The 17,757-nt window shown below is 55.2% G+C and overlaps 1 protein-coding gene across 1 annotated transcript in view; it reads right to left on the reverse strand.

Annotated features, from left to right (window-relative positions):
• Nucleotides 1-538: 538 nt before the first annotated feature.
• The window catches only part of LOC131765160 (dipeptidase 2-like), an 86,564-nt gene continuing 69,345 nt past the window's right edge, over nt 539-17,757 (reverse strand). The window contains 12 exon segments of the mRNA XM_067006908.1: nt 539-568; nt 1,007-1,147; nt 1,248-1,383; nt 2,032-2,107; nt 2,776-2,860; nt 3,240-3,416; nt 3,537-3,606; nt 3,908-3,963; nt 3,966-4,031; nt 16,279-16,428; nt 16,735-16,861; nt 17,051-17,091. Coding sequence (XP_066863009.1) covers nt 539-568; nt 1,007-1,147; nt 1,248-1,383; nt 2,032-2,107; nt 2,776-2,860; nt 3,240-3,416; nt 3,537-3,606; nt 3,908-3,963; nt 3,966-4,031; nt 16,279-16,428; nt 16,735-16,861; nt 17,051-17,091 — 1,155 coding nt within the window.

A 17,757-nucleotide genomic window follows, 5' to 3' on the forward strand; every position in this document is an offset into this window, starting at 1 on the left:
TATTAACTCAATGTATTAACTCAGTTTTGGCTCGAATTAGTGCAGTTGTTATTTTTTGTTTTGTTTTGTTTTGTTTTGTTTGTTACGCGGGCCTCTCACTGCTGTGCCTCTCTCATTGCGGAGCACAGGCTCCGGACACGCAGGCCCAGCGGCCATAGCTCACGGGCCTAGCCGCTCTGCGGCACGTGGGATCCTCCCGGACCGGGGCACGAACCCGCGTCCCCTGCATCGGCAGGCGGACCCTCAACCACTGCACCACCAGGGAAGCCCCAGTGCAGGTTCTTTTATCATTAATGAACTGGGGGAAGATGGGGTGGTTGTCTAAGTAGCCTGAAGCGATTAGAGAGGAAGTCCCTGAGGAACAGGGGAGGAGGTGTGCCCACATCCAGAGCAGTCTAGCCATTGGAGGTCTATGGCCCATTAAGTAGCCTGAGATTGTGGGCTCTGTCGAAATAGGTCCAAAGATCATTTGTGATCTAGGCATGTTCTCTTCTTGGGCATGTGAACCAGAATTCCCTGAAAGATCCCCAGGTGGTACTCAGTGGGTCAGGATGTGGATGGAGGTGAGCTACACAGAGGGAACCAAGTAGGTCCACCCTCCCGCAGCCAGAGCCACCCACTGTCTTCCTCCAGTGCTGAGCCAAGCCACCTGGGTTTCCTCAGGCCACTGCCAACTGGTCTTCCTTGAGTATTCGGTGTGTAAACTGCGGGGTCCCCCACCAAACCCCAGTATTGGGAGCCTGCACCACAGACCCCACCACGGAGAAGGACACTCGTGCTGATTCCGCTTCTAAAGCATTTATTTTCAGGAAGTGTTTGTGCTCGCATTCAAGGAAACTTTGTGTGGTCTCTGTGGCTGCCAAAGTGACATCTGGCAGGAATCACTGGATCACCAAAGCCAAACAATGAGCACAGGGAAGGCAGAAATAACTGTGAGGCCTGGGCCCATGTGGCAGCAAGAGTTTGAGAATGACCGCTTAGGTGACAAAATGGGATTCCCACGAACTGCAGCTCTGGTTAGTTTCTGGTCTGGAGCCAGGTCCTGTCTCTGATGCAGACGTGGGAGGACGGAACGGCAAGAGCTCCCCAGCTACTCATCTGGGAACTCGTCCTCCAAGGGACTCTGTCCCTCGTTCTCCTCCCGTACCTGGAGGAGGCAGTCAGCGGGCAGCACCTCTCACAGCACCCCTGCGTACACGTGCACAGACCACCTGCTCAGAGCTACTCTTTTGCCCAGCCCAGCATACCTGTTCCACCTGTCTGAAGACCCGCCGCACGTTTCCTCGAAGCACACCCCAGAGCTCTTCCTCACTCCAGCCACGCCCCAGCAACTCCTCTGTCAGTACCAGGTATATGAACACGTCCTCCAGCGCCTGTGGGAACCTGTGTGGCCGCCAGCCAGGCAGCTATAGGGCCTCAGACCTGTTCCCTGGTCCTGAGTCAGAACCAAAGCCCCATGTGTCCAGGGTCCACTGAACCCCAGCCCTGGTCAGATATGGAAAATGGAGACTTGGAGAGAGTAAATGATTCACTCCTGCTCTTCATCCTTCAGAGGAAGACCCCCAAAGCGCCTCAACTATTCACCCAAAGTCATTGAATTGTATTGTTAAGATATATGCCTTTCACTGAATGCAATTTTTGCCTTCACTTACAAAGAGAAGAAAAGCTCTTTAAGAACTGGGTTGACCCCCCTGCATGCACAGACCCAACTGCAGGCAGAGAAGATGGTCAGCCCAGCCCAGACCTTGCTAAGAGTCTGCTCAGAGGCCGTGGGTCTGCTGGCACTGGATGGGTGCAGATGCTGGGCAGATGAGCTCTGTGTGGTGTTTTCGACAAATATGATGACCTAGAGGAGGGTCAAACAGACGGGAGAGCCCAGGAAGCAGACCCTGGGAGAGGGGAGATACCAGTTGGGCCAGCACACCTGAGGCTATGGTCTAGGCCATGAGGACCACGGTGTGGTGGGCACGGTGGCTGTGAAAGCCCCACTGCTGCCCAGCCAGCCCGAGACAAGCCACGGGAAGCCCTCACCGGCCAGCCCCGTCATAATCTCCACCAGTCCCGATGAACTTGCATCCAGTGACTGCCCTGATGTGGTTGAAGTGATCTGAAGAATGGAAAGTCAGCAGTGTGGGGCTTCCAGTGCAGGGGTGGTGGTGGTGACTGGCCTCTGTTGATTCCCCTTTTTGCAGCCTGTAGGCCAAACAGGCCAGTTCCTTCATGACCTGGCACCAAGAGTACCAACTGGAGGGCCCTGAGGTTTGATGTGAAGTGAATCCAGCTGGCTCTAGACTGGACTTCAGATTTGGAGTGGACCCCAGAGCCCCCTGTTTGGGCCATTTCCCACCCAAGATTCACCCTGCCTCCCAGTCTCCTTGAGAAGCTGTGGGGGCTCCTTTCCCCGGGTGTGGAGGATGAGAGAGGAACAAGAGTACAAATGCTGAAGACCCCAGAGACCTAAGGAGCTGTCCAGTCCCTTGGCCAGAGGTAGGGGCAGTGTGCTTTAGGAGCCCCTGCAGAGGCACAGTTGGGCAGCACCTGGGCTCTGTGTCTGACAGCCTCCCTGATAGCCATCAGTATGGCAGTTTTGATTCCGTGGCTCCAGTTCCACATGGCACCAAGGTGCTGTGTAATGTCCGTTATTGGGTTTTGGGGAGCTGTACCTATTGCCAACAGGTGTGTCAAACCACTGGGGCTCTTCTGAAGTCCTCCCTAGATTTGGAGCCAGCTTCAGCTCCAAATCAGAGTTTTCAGAGAGCCCAGGGTGAGGCTTACCTGCCACAGCGGACACGTTGGCTAACGGGTTGCACTGCAGCACCCGCATGGACAAGGACACCATCACAATGCCACCGTTCTTCTTCTGCAGGGGCGCACCGGTGGACAGTTAGCTTGGCCTCCAGCACAGCCACCTGCCTGTTCACTCTGTCGGCCCCTGTGAGGAAGGTGTTCAGCCCTGGCTTTGAGGTCAGAGTCATCTCCTCTCTGGGTTTGTGTGAATGGAGGAGCTGCAGCCCTGATCTGGGTGGTGTCTTGGCCCTGGGTTTCCAGGTTTGGAGGAGTATCTTAGCACCTCGACCCCCACCTAGGGTTCAACAGTTCAGGGGCTATGGACCGGGGATTTTGGGGGCAGAAGATATTTAACCTGGGGTTTGAGGAAATTGAGGGAGAAGAGGCTCAGGTTCAAGGGCTCCTGGTTTGAACCTCTTGCCTTAGGTTTGAGGGCCAGGGCAGTCTCTCACCAGGAGCTGCAGGATACCATCAGGAACATTCCGAGTGTTCTTGCACACACCCCGGGCAGCTGAGTGGGAGCAGATGACAGGTGACTGTGACACTTCTAGGGCTCGCCGTGCCACAGCATCCGAGACATGGGACAAGGCCACCATCATGCCTAGGCGGTTCATTTCTGCCACCACCTTCTGCAGGGACAGGATGGGGAGAGGGCATCAGGGCTGCATTTATCTTGTGTGCATTTATCAGTAGGGAACAGGCGGGGCTGTACATTCATGTGGGGCAGGGTATGGAACCCGGGTCCTTACCTGGCCAAAGCCGGGCAGCCGACTGACATTGCTGTAGAAGGGGTGGATACCCTTTGTTGAGCTCTGTGCCCTGCAGGATGGCCAGGAGGCAGTCTGCCTGGTGGCCATGACTTGGCTACAAGAGCCTAGAAAGGGATTCTGTCGAACCGTCTACACATGTAACTCCCTGGTGCAAGAGGAGGGACCCAAACTGGGCTGTGCCTGGCAGTAGGAGGGCCCTTCTGGGGATTCAGTCTTGTTCTGCAAGCCCCCCTTCCCCTCCCCAGCCCAGGTTCAGGGCCAGATCCCAGGGGTAAACTTGCTTTGGGCCCCAGCGTGATCTTGGGCAGATCCCTGCCTCACTGGGCCCTTACCATCTGCACTGTGCTCGCCAGGGCGCATTGCAGGTGTGGGTGAGTGTCACGTAGCGCACACCCAGTGCGTAGAAGGGGTACGCAAGGTGGAGAGGCTACTGTCCAGTGAGTGGCCGCCCTCCACACCAATGAGGCCATCCAACTTCCGGTATTGTTGAAATCTGGGGGCAGGTAGGTCAGATGATCATTTTCAGAGGCAGGGGTAGCTTACTGAAGTCCCTAACACCTACCACCACCAGTCTGTTCACCTTTTTTTGTTTTTGTTTTTTGGCCATGCGAAGCGTGGAGTCTCAACCTCTGGACTACCAGGGAAGTCCCCCGTCTACCTTTAACTGAGGTCACAAGCTCCAGCTCAGAATAGTAGGCACACGTGAGGCAGATGAGGTCAATTTGCTCCAGGGTGAGGCACACAGCATCCCGTTGGTGGGTCTGGCATGGGATGTAGGCTGACGAGAATTGAGGGAATTCCGGCCAGGGCTTGGTTTGGGCTTTGGAACTCCTGGGCTTCTCATCGCCTCCTCAGCTGGCACAGCACTCACTGTGCCCAGAAGTCACATGTAATGCGTTTTCTGTGGTACTTGGATGCCCGTCAGGTTGGCTCACTGAGACCCCTGTAGCCCCCAGCATCCATGGCATGGCACTTTCTAGGTCACTATGGTAACTTAGTTCCAATGTGACTAACCTGTGGTCTCTGAGGCCCCCAAAATACTCCACATTCCCCAGCAGCCATGGTGGCACCTTGTGTGTCCCTTTGGTACCTGGGCACCCAGGAGACCATCTTTCAGCCTGTCCATGCTGGTCCGGCCATGGCTGCAATTGCACAGATGAACATCCTGGAGTCCATTGTGGCGAAACTGCCTCAGGGCCAGGGGCATGTCGCTGTGGCTGGAGGGAGGTCAAGGCAAATGGGAGGGCTCCTTAGGTCTTGGGATCAGGCAGGACACATTGCCTGGCCTGGGGCAGCCTGGAGGTGCCCCACCTCACACTCACACAGACTATACTAGGAGCAGCTGCGGCCTGGGCTGAGGGGTTCCCACGAGGGAGGGGATGACAGAGAAGGGGAAGGGCATCCCTAGATGATGGAGAGGACATCCAGGGGTGGTGTGAGGGAGCTTCCCCACTAGCTCTGCATGCTCCGGACCTCCTCTCCTGCCCAGTGCCGGGCTAGGACCCCACCGGCCCCCAGCAGCCCGCACACACTGCAGCCACCCGTCCCCAAGCGGGAAGTCCCGCATCAGGGCCCGCGTGCACTCCCGCGGACTTGGGGTGCTGGAGGTGCCTGGCGTGGTGTGCTCCCGGGTTACTGGCTGCAGCAGCAGACCCAGCAGAGGCCGCTGGCTGAGTGCGCGGGGACCTTCGAGGCCCCCGGGCCGCAAGCTGTGCAAGGCCAGGCAGGCAGGCAGGCAGAGGCCATTCTGAGAGGAGCAGGAGATGGGGTTCTGCCCATCGACACAGGCCACCCAGCGGCACGGCCTCGCGAGGGGGACAGGGTGAAGGAGGGGATAGAGAGTCACAGTACCCTGCGACCCGTGTGCGGAGAGCCGCAATCCGCGAAGCCCAGCAGCCACAGGGTGCCACTTCCCTCCCGGCCCCTGCTCAGAGGCAGGTCCTGCGGGCTCAGCTGGCCTCTGCTGAGAGCCCACTGGCCTCCCATCGCGGGTGCCCTCTGCCCCCGGCCCTCTTCCCACTCCCACTGCTCCGAGGGCGCGCCCTAGGTTGCTCTCCCCCGCCTCTAAACTTCCTGTCCAAGCTGGGGTGCTTCTCTCAGGGGGCCACCTTCAGCCCGAGGCCTCCCGGGAGCACACCTCGACCCCATCCGCCTGCAGCAGGCCCCGCCCACGCCGAGGGCTGCGTGCGAGTGTCTCTGTGGCCACAAGTGCTCTGGGCTCCCGGTTTCCCAGTACCGGGCCATTGGGGCTGGTATGGGGGAAGAGATAGTTTCTGGAAATGGTGGGGGGTAACCTTGTGAGCTCTGGATTCAGGAAGGGGCCCTCTGCCCCCAGCCTTCTCTCTCCACCTACCTGACTCCCCAGCCTGCATGACCATTCTCCGGGGACTTCAACCAGCACCTGGGACCTATCAGGAACCTCCCCCACTTCGGTCAGCCAGCCTCAGGAAAGAGCGCCCTCAGGAGTTGCTACACCTCCCCAGGGCCCGAATAGAGGGACTTTGGGGATGTGAACTGAACAAGCTTCTGGGGACAGTCAGCGACCCTTGTACTCACCAGAGCAGGAACCCAGTCCGTATGGTATTTGAGTGGAAGGAAATGAAGTCATTTCCATGGCAGCAGAGCCCCCAGTGCAGCACCCTTCCTCCCAGAGCTGCCGCTGGCTGTCCTTCTGGCCAGGATCGCTCCTACCTCAGCGTGGAAAGCCCGGCCTCGTGGAGAAGTATAGGTTCTGAGGAGAGATCTGGCACCTGGCTTCTGCTGCTCCACTTGCCTTCTCTCGTGGCCCTTGTGGCTCTAGCTTTCCCAGAAACCTCAAGGGCTAAGTGCCTGTGCTCGCTCAGAGGCCGCACGCCATTCCCCATTTCCAGCCTCAGGCCCTCCCCCTAGCTGCCTCCTCTAGGGACCCCTTCCCCCCACCACCTCCCCACACAGTGGGGATGTGCTTTCTCACAGAAGCTCAACCACTGAGATGCTTTCGGGACTGTGCCCAAACTCCTTCATCCCCAGCCTCTCAAGTTTTTGCTCTGATCCCTGGCACCCCCTGGAGCTGCTCCACCTTTGGAACCTTTCCCGGGTGGCAGGAGTGCCTAGCACAGGGGTAGTGACCTAAGTCTGAGCTGTGGCGACCTTTAGAAATCTGTTACAGAAAAACACTTTGCCGAGCAGTAGGGGACGCCACTGGGGACAGAAGGGGCTGGGAATAAAGGAGCATGTGAATCTTGGGGCAGGGTGTGTGCTGCTTGACTCTCCATCCTGTTCTTGCTTTGGGGAGCAGGAAATGGGGGGTTGTGGGGGGGGGTCGGGTGGTAACCTTGTGAGCTTTGCCATGGCCCTCTCTTGAGAATGGCTCAGCCAGCAAGATTCTGTGGAGTCCGCCTCCTGGCACCATGCTACAATCGCCGGATTTGGGGTCGGGAGCAAAGATCTTCGTCCGAGTCTTGCGGAGCGCGCTTTCTCTTGGGCGCACGTCTGGCGACTGGCTCCTGCTCCGCTTCCACCTTTGCTGGCGTGGCCGAAGGAACATCCCCGTAGGCCCGGTAGCCACCAGCCCGGCAGTATGTCTCCCCATGGCAGCCCAACTGCGTTTCCCCACACCCTCGGTTGAGGACGTGGCAGTGACCAGCTGTACGAGGAGAAACGGGAGCCGCTGCTGCTGCAAAGAAAATCAAAAGTGATCAGTCCCTTCTGCTGTGCACAGTCTCCTGGCCGAATCTCCCTCTCTCATGTCTCTCCCAGTTTCTGGCCAGAGACCTTTCATCTACTGGACATCCAAAACACAGCCTTGGCCCATCACCTCTCTGAGTCCCTGGAGAAGGGACCCTGGCTGCAAAAGCGATTCCTAGGGCCTACGGCTGCAGCAGATGAGGGAGTCCCTTCACCGTTTCCAGGGCAAACAGTAGAACACGAAAGTCATTGCAAGCATGATCCTCTCCATCTCTCCCTTCCACAACAGAGAAAACATTTCTTGCAGTCTATCACTTGTGAGGCTTTAATGGAAATATCGTTCAAGTTTTGGAAAAAGGTAATCTAATATAAGTTGGTTCAGAACCCCTCCCACCTTGGCAACCCCTCTTGGGTCCCATTTTTACAGTGCCTGTTTCAACCACACGGAACTCTAGTCCTCTGATCCTTTTATCTCGATTAGAACAGGCCACATACTGAGGCAGAGTGATCGGGAGACTCAGAACCGGGTTCTGAGTACCATGTCTAGGCTCACATCAACCCAGCCTCCTGGGACACCATCTCCTCAGCCCTCCGGTCTCACTAGCACTTCATCACGCCCCCTTGGTTCTTCCGCTCCTGCCATCAATAGGGCACCACCGTGGGCCCTAGTACTCAGCCGCTCAGTATGGGATGTGTCTGACGGGACCGATCTAGATGTCTACACGACAGCACAGAGGTGCCTGGGTTTGAAGGTGCGGTTCAAGGGTGGCCCTCTTCCTCAAACTGCTCCATTGACCATTCGCCAACAACAACGCACTTGTCTTTTGCTAAGAGGCCCATCAGGAAAGGGTCTGAATGGAAGCATCCTGTAGCCCAAAGGGGAAGGCTCCTTTGATAAAGATCAGAACCTTCCCGCACACTTGTCCAGGGATGACCTTTCACTTGTCCTCAGCAGTGAGCACTGTGGGTCCTTGAAGGTGCCGCGGGTCACTGGTATTCGTTACAGCTGGGAAAGTGCTCAGGTGTATGTGCTGGGCAAGCCCCAGGAAACATGTGGCAGCCAGGGGAAGTTGTGCGTACACCATGCCTCTTGGACAGATGCCCGGTGTCGGTGTACCTCGTGCACTGCCCTCTCAGGGAACGTAGGACAGGTTAGAGTAAATGCAGAAGGTCTGGTGAGGGATTCTCTCTCAGACAACCAAAGAGATCGGTCTCTGGTGGAGAACCGGTAGGGAAGTATCTCTGAGGGCAGCAGCACGTTTGCATCGTTACCCTGCCATGGAAACTGTGAGAAGGCCTGTGAGGTCATCACTAGCCAGTGAGGTCCTATAAGGAACGTGTGAGTTGAGGGGCAGGCTTGAGGAGGAGGGGCAGTTCTGTGGAGGAGAGCAGGGTGGAGGCAGTGGTACTCTGCCTGGGCCCTCACACCGGGGCCTCCCCACCCATGCCCTAGTCTAGTAGACACCCCACGTGGGGCGTGCCGGTGGGCTGGCACAGCCCCAGGGGCCACAGGAGGGCAAGAGAGACCCACATCGTGAGATCGGCTTGAGAGGCAAGATGAACGTGAGGAGGCAGCTAGGTTGTACGGCCCTGACCCTAAGAGGCAGAGATTTGTGTGGACTGGGGAATCAGGGAAGGCTCCTTGGCAGTGGGCCTGAAGGACAAGTGACATGTGAACCCATGGGGAAGAGAGGGCAGACATTCCATTTTGGAAGAATAAAAACAGAGACACACTCTTCTCGACCTTGTCCTGCCCCAAATATAAATTCATAGAACCCTCCCATTTTAATACCCGAGGGCTTCAAAAACCCTAGAGGTGAAGGGGCCTCCCCAGTGTTAACACAGGTCGTGGAGAGGTGTTGCACTCAATGGTTAGGTTCATGTTGGGCCCCCGGATTCACAGCTGATAGGAACGTGAGGAAGAGCTCATGCCATTTCAAACATTTCCAAGGTGATACTGAGAGAGATGTGAAAGGTGCAAAATGAGGGTGCTGAATGACCCCACAAAGTGGGAATGGTGGGCCCACGTTAACGTGAAAGTCCAAACAAATTCCTGTCAAAAGGACATCATACCGAATGATCACATAATCATGACACTCGCCCTCTCCCGTAGAGGTAAATATCATTAGAATCCTCTCTCTCCCTCTCTCCACCATGAAAGGATGAGAGAAAGGCTCAGCAGCAGCCCCTGTGAAAGACATGGTCAACACTGTGAAGAGGTGTTACTAAGACGATTTGGTCCGACTCAGAGAAGGAAAGAGATGACTCTGCTCTTAGCCTGAGCAGGCCCACAGGAAGGAAGCACATTTGGGGCAGCCTTGGATAGTGTGGCAATGAGAGAGAACCTTCTTTAGGAAGGGACTCCCTGTTGCCGACCTTGCAAAAGCCAAAATGGGACATTCGTGTACTTGGGCTGTTGCAGAGGGGATGTGCCCAGAGGTGGGGCCACTCTGCTTGAGCATCACAGCACCTTGTAATCCTAGTAAGCTGCTTGACTCCTGCAATCGCCGGATTTTCGGTCTGGAGCAGCAGAGATCTCCGTCCAACTCCTCCGGAGCACGCTTTCTCTTCAGAGCTCGTCTGGGGACTGGCTTCTTGGCTTCCACCTTTGCTGGTGTGGCCAAAGGAACGTCCCCGTAGGCCCGGTAGCCACCAGCCAGGCAGTAGGTCTCCCCGTGCCAGCCCAACTGCGTTTCTTCACATCCCCGGTAGAGGACGTGGTAGTGACCAGGTGTTGGAGGAGAAACGGGAGCCGCTGCTGCTGCAAAGAAAATCAGAAGTGATCAGTCCCTTCGGCTGTACACAGTCTCCTGGCAGGATTTCCCTCTCTCAAGTCTCTCCCAGTTTCTGGCCGAAGACCTTTCATCTACTGGACATCCAAAGCACAGCCTTGGCCCATCACCTCTCTGAGTCCCTGGAGAAGGGAAACTGGCTGCAAAGGCAATTCCTGGAGCCTACGGCTGCAGCACATGAGGAAGTGTCTTCACCGTTTCCAGGGAAAACAGTAGAAGCCGAAAGTCATTGCACTCATGATCCTCTCCATCTGTCCCTTCCACAACAGAGAAACCAACCATTTCTTGCTGTCTGTCATTTCTGAGGCTTTCATGGAAATGCCTTTCAAGATTTCGAAAACAATCATCTAATATAACTTGGTTCAGGACCACTCCCACCTTGGCCACCCCTCTTGGGCCCCATGTATACTGCCTGTTTCAAACACACTGAACTCTCACCCTGGGATCCTTGTATCTAGAGTAGCACGAGGTCCACTACTGAGGCAGAGTGAACAGGAGACTTAGAACCCGGCTTCTGGGTACCATATCTAGGCTCACATCAACCCAGCCTCCTGGGGCACCATCTCCTCAGCCCTCCGGTCTCACTAGCACTTCATCACCCCCCGCCCCTTGGTTCTTCCGTCCTTCCCATGACTATGGCACCACCCTCTCCCCTAGTACTCAGCAGCTCAGTATGGGATGTGTCTGAGGGGACCGATCTCGATGTCTCCGTGCCAGCACAGAGGTGCCTGGGTTTGAAGGTGTGGTTCAAGAGTGGCCCTCTTCCTCAAACTGCTCCATTTACCACTTGCCCACAACAACGCACTTGTCTTTTGCTAAGAGGCCCATCAGGAAAGGGTCTGAATGGAAGCATCCTGTAGCCCAAAGCGGAAGGCTATATTTATAAAGATCAGAAGCTTCCTGCACACTAGTCCGGGGCTGACCTTTCACTTGTCCTCAGCAGTGAGCACTGTGGGACCCTGAAGATGTCCCAGGTCACACTGGTATTACTTACATCTGGGAAAGGACTCGGGTGTACGTAGTGGGCAAGAGCCACAGAAACACGTGGCAGCCAGGTGAGGTTGTGTGTACCCCAGGCCTGTTCCGCAGATGCCCTGTCTCGCTGTTCCTCCTGCACCGCCCAGCCAGGGAACAGAGCACAGGTTGGAATATGTGTAGAGGATTCGGTCACACATTCTGTCTCAGACAACCAAAGAGATTGGTCTCTGGTGGAGAACCAGTAGGGAAGTTTCTCTGAGGGCAGCAAACTTTGTTTGCACAGTTACACTGCCATGGAAACTGTGGAATGCCGGTGAGGTGCTCACTAACCAGTGAGGTCATCGTATGGAACCTGTGACTTGGGGGTCAGGCTTGAGGAGGAGGGGCAGTTCTGTGGAGGAGAGCAGGGTGGAGGCAGAGGTACTCTGCCTGGGCCCTCACACCGGGGCCTCCCCACCCATGCCCTAGTCTAGTAGACACCCCACGTGGGGTGTGCCGGTGGGCTGGCACAGCCCCAGGGGCCACAGGAGGGCAAGAGAGACCCACATCGTGAGATCGGCTTGAGAGGCAAGATGAACGTGAGGAGGCAGCTAGGTTGTACGGCCCTGACCCTAAGAGGCAGAGATTTGTGTGGACTGGGGAATCAGGGAAGGCTCCTTGGCAGTGGGCCTGAAGGACAAGTGACATGTGGACCCATGGGGAAGAGAGGGCAGACATTCCATTTTGGAAGAATAAAAGCAGAGACACACTCTTCTCGACCTTGTCCTGCCCCAAATATAGATTCATAGAACCCTCCCATTTTTACACCCGAGGGCTTCAAAAACCCGAGAGGTGAAGGGGCCTACCCAGTGTTACACAGGTCGTGGAGAGGTGTTGCGCTCAATGGTTAGGTTCATGTTGGGGCCCCGGATTCCCAGCTGATAGGAACGTGAGGACAAACTCATGCCGTTTCAAACATTTCCAAGGTGATACTGAGAGAGATGTTAAAGGTGCAAAATGAGGGTGCTGAATGACCTCACAAAGTGGGAATGGTGGGCCCACTTTAACGTGAAAGTCCAAACAAATTCCTGTCGAAAGGACATCATACCGAATGATCACATAATCATGACACTCGCCCTCTCCCCTAGAGGTAAGAATCATTAGAATCCCCTCTCTCTCTCCACCATGAAAGGATGAGAGAAAGGCTCAGCAGCAGCCCCCGTGAAAGACATGGTCAACACCGTGAAGAGGTGTTACGAAGACGATTTGGTCCGACTCAGAGACGAAAGAGATGACTCTGCCCTTAGCCTGAGCAGGCCCACAGGGAGGAAGCACATTTGGGGCAGCCTTGGATAGTGTGGCAATGAGAGAGAACCTTCTTTAGGAGGGGACTCCCTGTTGCCGACCTTGAGAAAGCAAAGATGGGACATTCGTGTACTTGGGCTGTTGCAGAGGGGATGTGCCCAGGAGGTAGAGACTGCTTGGACTACCAATTTAGAGGTTGGGCCACCCTGGTTGAGAAGCACAGCACCTTGTTCTCCTAAAGTGCTTGAATCAGCGGGTGCCCATTAGGACAGACGAAGTCAGGCCTCATTGGAGCAGACTGCCTTTGGGAGTGGTAGAAGGTGAAGTGTGAAGGGGAATGCTCTGGAGGAGGTTTGTCGTGGCAGGTGGGCCAGCATGAGACCATTCAGATTCTCCAAGGCTCCAGAGATGACTTGGCTGGGAGCATCCCTGTGATGTGGTGCGGGGACTCCAACCTTAACAGGACCTGGCTGGGCATCTGGGGGAGGCGGAATAAACGGTTTCTTAACTTAGGAGAGTGAGAGACTCACCTGGGGAGTTCCACAAAAGCACTTAAAAAGACTTGTACCTGGATTCTTGAGACAACCCTCAGAAAACTTATCTAGATGTGGAGTAGGGCTCAGGAAGCTGCAACTTGTGTGTGTGTGTGTGTGTGTGTGTGTGTATGTGTGTGTGGTGCGTGGGCCTCTCACTGTTGTGGTCTTTCCCGTTGCGGAGTGCAGGCTCAGCGGCCATGGCCCACGGAGCCAGCTGCTCCGCGGCATGTGGGATCTTCCCAGACCGGGGCATGAACCCGTGTGCCCTGCATCGGCAGGCGGACTCTGAACCACTGCGCCACCAGGGAAGCCCTAAGCTGCACTTTTTAAATAAGCTTCCTGGGCAGCCCCACCACAGTGGTCCATGTATAGAGTGACCAAATGATTGTGTCTTCTCGGTTGCTTTGGGGAGTCCAAGTGGGCCGTATTTAAAACGGCAGCAGGCATACGTATAAACAGGGAAGATTCGAGGCAAACAGAGGTATATGGTTACAGTATGCATGAATCAGATCTGAGAAAAGCTAGCCTGGTGGTTAAAGAACACAACGCTTAGGACAGACAGACCAGATTCTGTCCTACTTACTTGTGTGAGTTTGACCAAGTTCTTTTATCCTCCTGACTGTTTGCTCATGTGGAAAAGAGCTATGGCTGTACATTGAGCACAGTATTCTCTTTTGGCAAAGGTTGCTCTGGGTCCATTTGTGTTCTCTGCAATTCTTTCCAGTGTGCAAGCATTTTTAAGTCGTCTGATGAAGTATTACATTTGACTTTCAACTGTTCATTACGTTGGGCAAAGCTTCTGTAGTGCTGCAGAGACTAGAACCTATGCAGAGATAGTGAGAGGATGCTATGACCTTCTGCCGGTTTATAAAGAAGTTTAACCGTTTCTCCACTTCCTCCACCTGCCACCAAGAGATGAGAAAGAAGGCAGAGGCTGGAAATGCACACCAGGCAATACTTGTGTGTCAGTTTGGCTTTTTCTTCCACTGCCAGTACTTCCCAGAGAGATTTCACCCAAAGCGCCTAAGCTTGCCATGGCCATTGTTGTGCAGAAAATTTCTCTCTATTGCTAGTCACATCCCCTTTTCCTTCTCCTGGGTCTAAATGGATGTTTGGGGGCAGGGAATAAAATGTAATACAGTGAAATGTCTATGCTGATTTAATTGGCTTGGGGTGAGGCCTGGCCATTGGTAGCGTTTAAAATCTCTCCAGATGATTCTCATGTACAGCGAGGTTTGAGAATCACAGTTATCGATGAAGCACTTTGGGAATTGCAAAGGCATTGCAGAAATAAAAAGTGGCTATTGGTATTCCTTCACTCTTCCTGCATTTTCTTTCCTGCCTGCATCAGGACTGTTGTGCAAGTGCTGATCATTTTCTTTTCAGCCCTTTTCGCTGTTTGCCTAGACCGTTCATCCCTCTTTCGAACCTGACACCCTCCCTACCTCCTTGTTGTCTTTCAGCCTGCAGTCCATCATCAGTTTGGGATTGATCGTAAACTTGGTGGGAAGCCATTGCAGGGTATAAAGAGAGAAGTGGTGTTGGCAGAGATGCCTTTTTCAGACACCGCACTGGCTACTGTAAGAGAATGGCTAGGAGAGGGCAGGAGTAGATTTGGGGAGACTCATTAGGAGACTGGCTTTGTGCACAGTGGTGGCCTTGGTGGTGGAGTAAAGCAGGCAGGTTAGAGTCCTATTTGGAAGGTTAGTGATGGCTTGGAGGTGAATAGGAGTTAGTGATGAATTGGATGGGGGGAATGTGGGTTAAGGGTGTGGAATTGGGTAAATGGAGGTGCTACTTACTGAAATGGGAAACGTTTTCTGCCCACATACTGGCCCGATAAACACCTTCCCACCCTTTAGACCTTGAATCAGAGATGCTTTCTTGTTTTATTTAGTTATATTTTATTTTATTGCATTTTTAATTGGGCTGAGATGCCAGCTTGCAGGATCTCAGTTCCCCAACCAGGGATTGAACCCGGGCCCCCTGAAGTGGAGGCCCGGGGTCCTAAACACTAGACCACCGGAGCACCGGGGAATTCCCAGCAGAGATTTTTGCTTTTCGTTTCTTTCTTTTTTTTAATATAACTTTTGATTATTTGGTTAATGAATTTATTTATTTATTTATTTATTTTTCGTTGCGTTGGGTTTCCGTTGCCGGGCGCGGGCTTTCTGTAGTTGCGGCGAGCCGGGGCTACTCTTCTCTGTGGTGCACGGGCTTCTCAGTGGAGTGGCTTCTCATGTTGCCGAGCACGGGCTCTGAGCATGCGGTCCTCACTAATTGTGGCACGTGGACTCGGTAGTGGTGGCTCGCGGGCTTACTGGCTCCGCGGCATGTGGGAGCTTCCTGGACCAGGTAGCCGACCTGTGTCCCCTGCCTTGGCAGGCGGATTGTTTTTTTGTTTTTGTTTTTAAACGTCTTTGTTGGAGTATAATTGCTCTACGCTGGTGTGTCAGTTTCTGCTGTATAACAAAGGGAATCAGCTGCATGCATACGTATATCCCCACATCCCCTCCCTCCTGCATCTCCCTCCCACCCTCCTGATCCCACCCCTCTAGGTGGTTGCAAGGCACTGAGCTGATCTTCCTGTGCTGTGCAGCTGCTTCCCACTAGCCAGGTATTTTACATTTGGTATTGTATATTTGTCAATGCTACTCTCTTACTGCCTCCCAGCTTACCCTTCCCCTTCCCCGAGTCCTCAAGTCCATTCTCTATGTCTGCGTCTTTATTCTTGCCCTGCCCCTAGGTTCATTAGAACCTTTTTTTTTAGATTCCATATATATGTATTAGCATACGGTATTTGATTTCCTCTTTGTGACTTACTTCACTCTGTATGACAGACTCTGGGTCTATCCACCTCACTACAAATAACTCAGTTTCATTTCCTTTTATGGCGGAGTAAGAGTCCATTGTATATATGTGCCACATCTTCTTTATCTGTTCGTCTCTCGATGGACACTTCGGTTGCTTCCCTGTCCTGGCCACCGTAAATAGTGTTGGCAGGCGGATTCTGTACCACTGCACCACCAGGGTAGTCCCCAGAGTTTATTTCTTAAGGGAGGCCCTCCTCAAGCCGCATCCATCTCTTTCCTGCTGACGTAGACTCCCACAGCCTTACATAACTGCTCCTTCATAGCACCATACACAGTTTGAATTTCTCACATATTTTTCAGTGCCTTTTCTATAACCCTGTGTTCTACTGAACCTTTCCCTCCTGTCTCATCAGGTTATGTCCAGTGCCTACCAGTGCTTGACATATCTTAGGGGCTCAGTAAGTGTCTGTTGACTCCATAATTGGAGAGAGAGGACAAGGCTTAGGAGGGCAGATGAAGGCTTTGATTTCTACATGTTGAGTAGAAGATGGTTCAAAGCAGGAGCCCTTGAACCTGAGCCTCTTCCCCGGTGAGCGGGGATCCAACCCGAGCCCCCTGCAGTGGAAGCATGGAGTCCTAACCTCTGGACTACCAGGGAAGTCCCCCGTGTACCTTTAACTGAGGTCACAAGCTCCAGCGCAGAATAGGAGGCACACGTGAGGCGGATGAGGTCGATTTGCTCCGGGGTGAGGCGCACGGCATCCCGTTGGTGGGTCTGGCGTGGGACGTAGGCTGACCAGAAGTGAGGGAAGGCCAGGGCTTGGTTTGGGGCTTGGAACTCCTTGGGCTTGTCATCGCCTCCTCAGCTGGCACAGCGCTCACTGTGCCCAGAAGTCACCTGTAACGCATTGTTTTTTCCTGTGGTACTTGGATGCCCATCAGGGTGGCTCACGGTGACCCCTGTAGCCCCCAGCATCCATGACATGGCACTTTCTAGGTCACTATGGTAACATAGTTCCAATGTGACTAACCTGTGGTCTCGGAAGCCCCCAAACTACCCCACTATTCCCCAGCAGCCACGGGGACACCTTGTGTGTCCCCTTGGTGCCTGCGCACCCACGAGACCGTCTTTCAGCCCGTCCAAGCTGGTGTGGCCGTGGCTGACCTTGCGCAGATTAACAGCCTGGAGCCCATTGTGGTGCAACTGCCTCAGGACCAGGGGCATGTCGTTGTGGCTGGAGGGAGGTCAAGGCAAATAGGTGGGCCCCTTAGGTCTTGGGATCAGGCAGGATACATTGCCTGGCCTGGGGCAGCCTGAGGGAGCCTCACACCACGCTTGTGTGGGCACCTCCGGACCTCCTCTGCTGCCCAGGGCCGGGCTAGGCCCCCAACGGCCCCAAGCAGCCCTCACACACTGCAGCCACCCGTCCACAAGCGGGAAGTCCCGCATCAGGGCCCGCGTGCGCTCCCGCGGACTTGGGGTACTGGAGGTGGCCGGCGTGGTGTGCACACGGGTTACCGGCCGCAGCAGCAGACCCAGCAGGAGCAGCAGACCCAGCAGAGGCCGCTGGCTGAGTGCACGGGGACCCTCGAGGCCCCCCGGGTCGCAAGCTGCACAGGGCCAGGCAGGCGGGCAGAGGCGGCGGGTCTGAGAGGGGCGGGTGATGGGGTTGTGCCCGTCGACACAGGCCACCCAGCGGCGCGGCCTCGCGAGGGGCCCTGGGTGAGGGAGGCGATACAGGGTCAGAGGACCCTACGACCCGTGTGCGGAGAGCCGTGATCCACGAAGCCCGGAAGCCACAGGGCAGCACTGCCCTCCCGGCCCCTGCTCAGAGGCAAGTCCCGCGGGCTCACCTGGCCTCTGCTGAGAGCCCACTGGCCTCCCATCGCGGGTGCCCTCTGCCCCCGGCCCTCTTCCCACTCCCACTGCTCTGAGGGGGCGCCCTAGGTTGCTCTCCCCTGCCTCTAAACTTCCTGTCCAAGCTGGGGTGCTTCTCTCAGGGGGCCACCTTCAGCCCGAGGCCTCCCGGGAGCACACCTCGTCCCCATCCGCCTGCAGCAGGCCCCGCCCACGCCGAGGGCTGCCTGCGAGTGTCTGTGTGGCCACAAGTGCTCTGGGCTCCCGGTTTCC

Source organism: Kogia breviceps, chromosome 11 (genome assembly GCF_026419965.1).
Source record: "Kogia breviceps isolate mKogBre1 chromosome 11, mKogBre1 haplotype 1, whole genome shotgun sequence".
NCBI classification, from domain to species: domain Eukaryota; kingdom Metazoa; phylum Chordata; class Mammalia; order Artiodactyla; family Physeteridae; genus Kogia; species Kogia breviceps.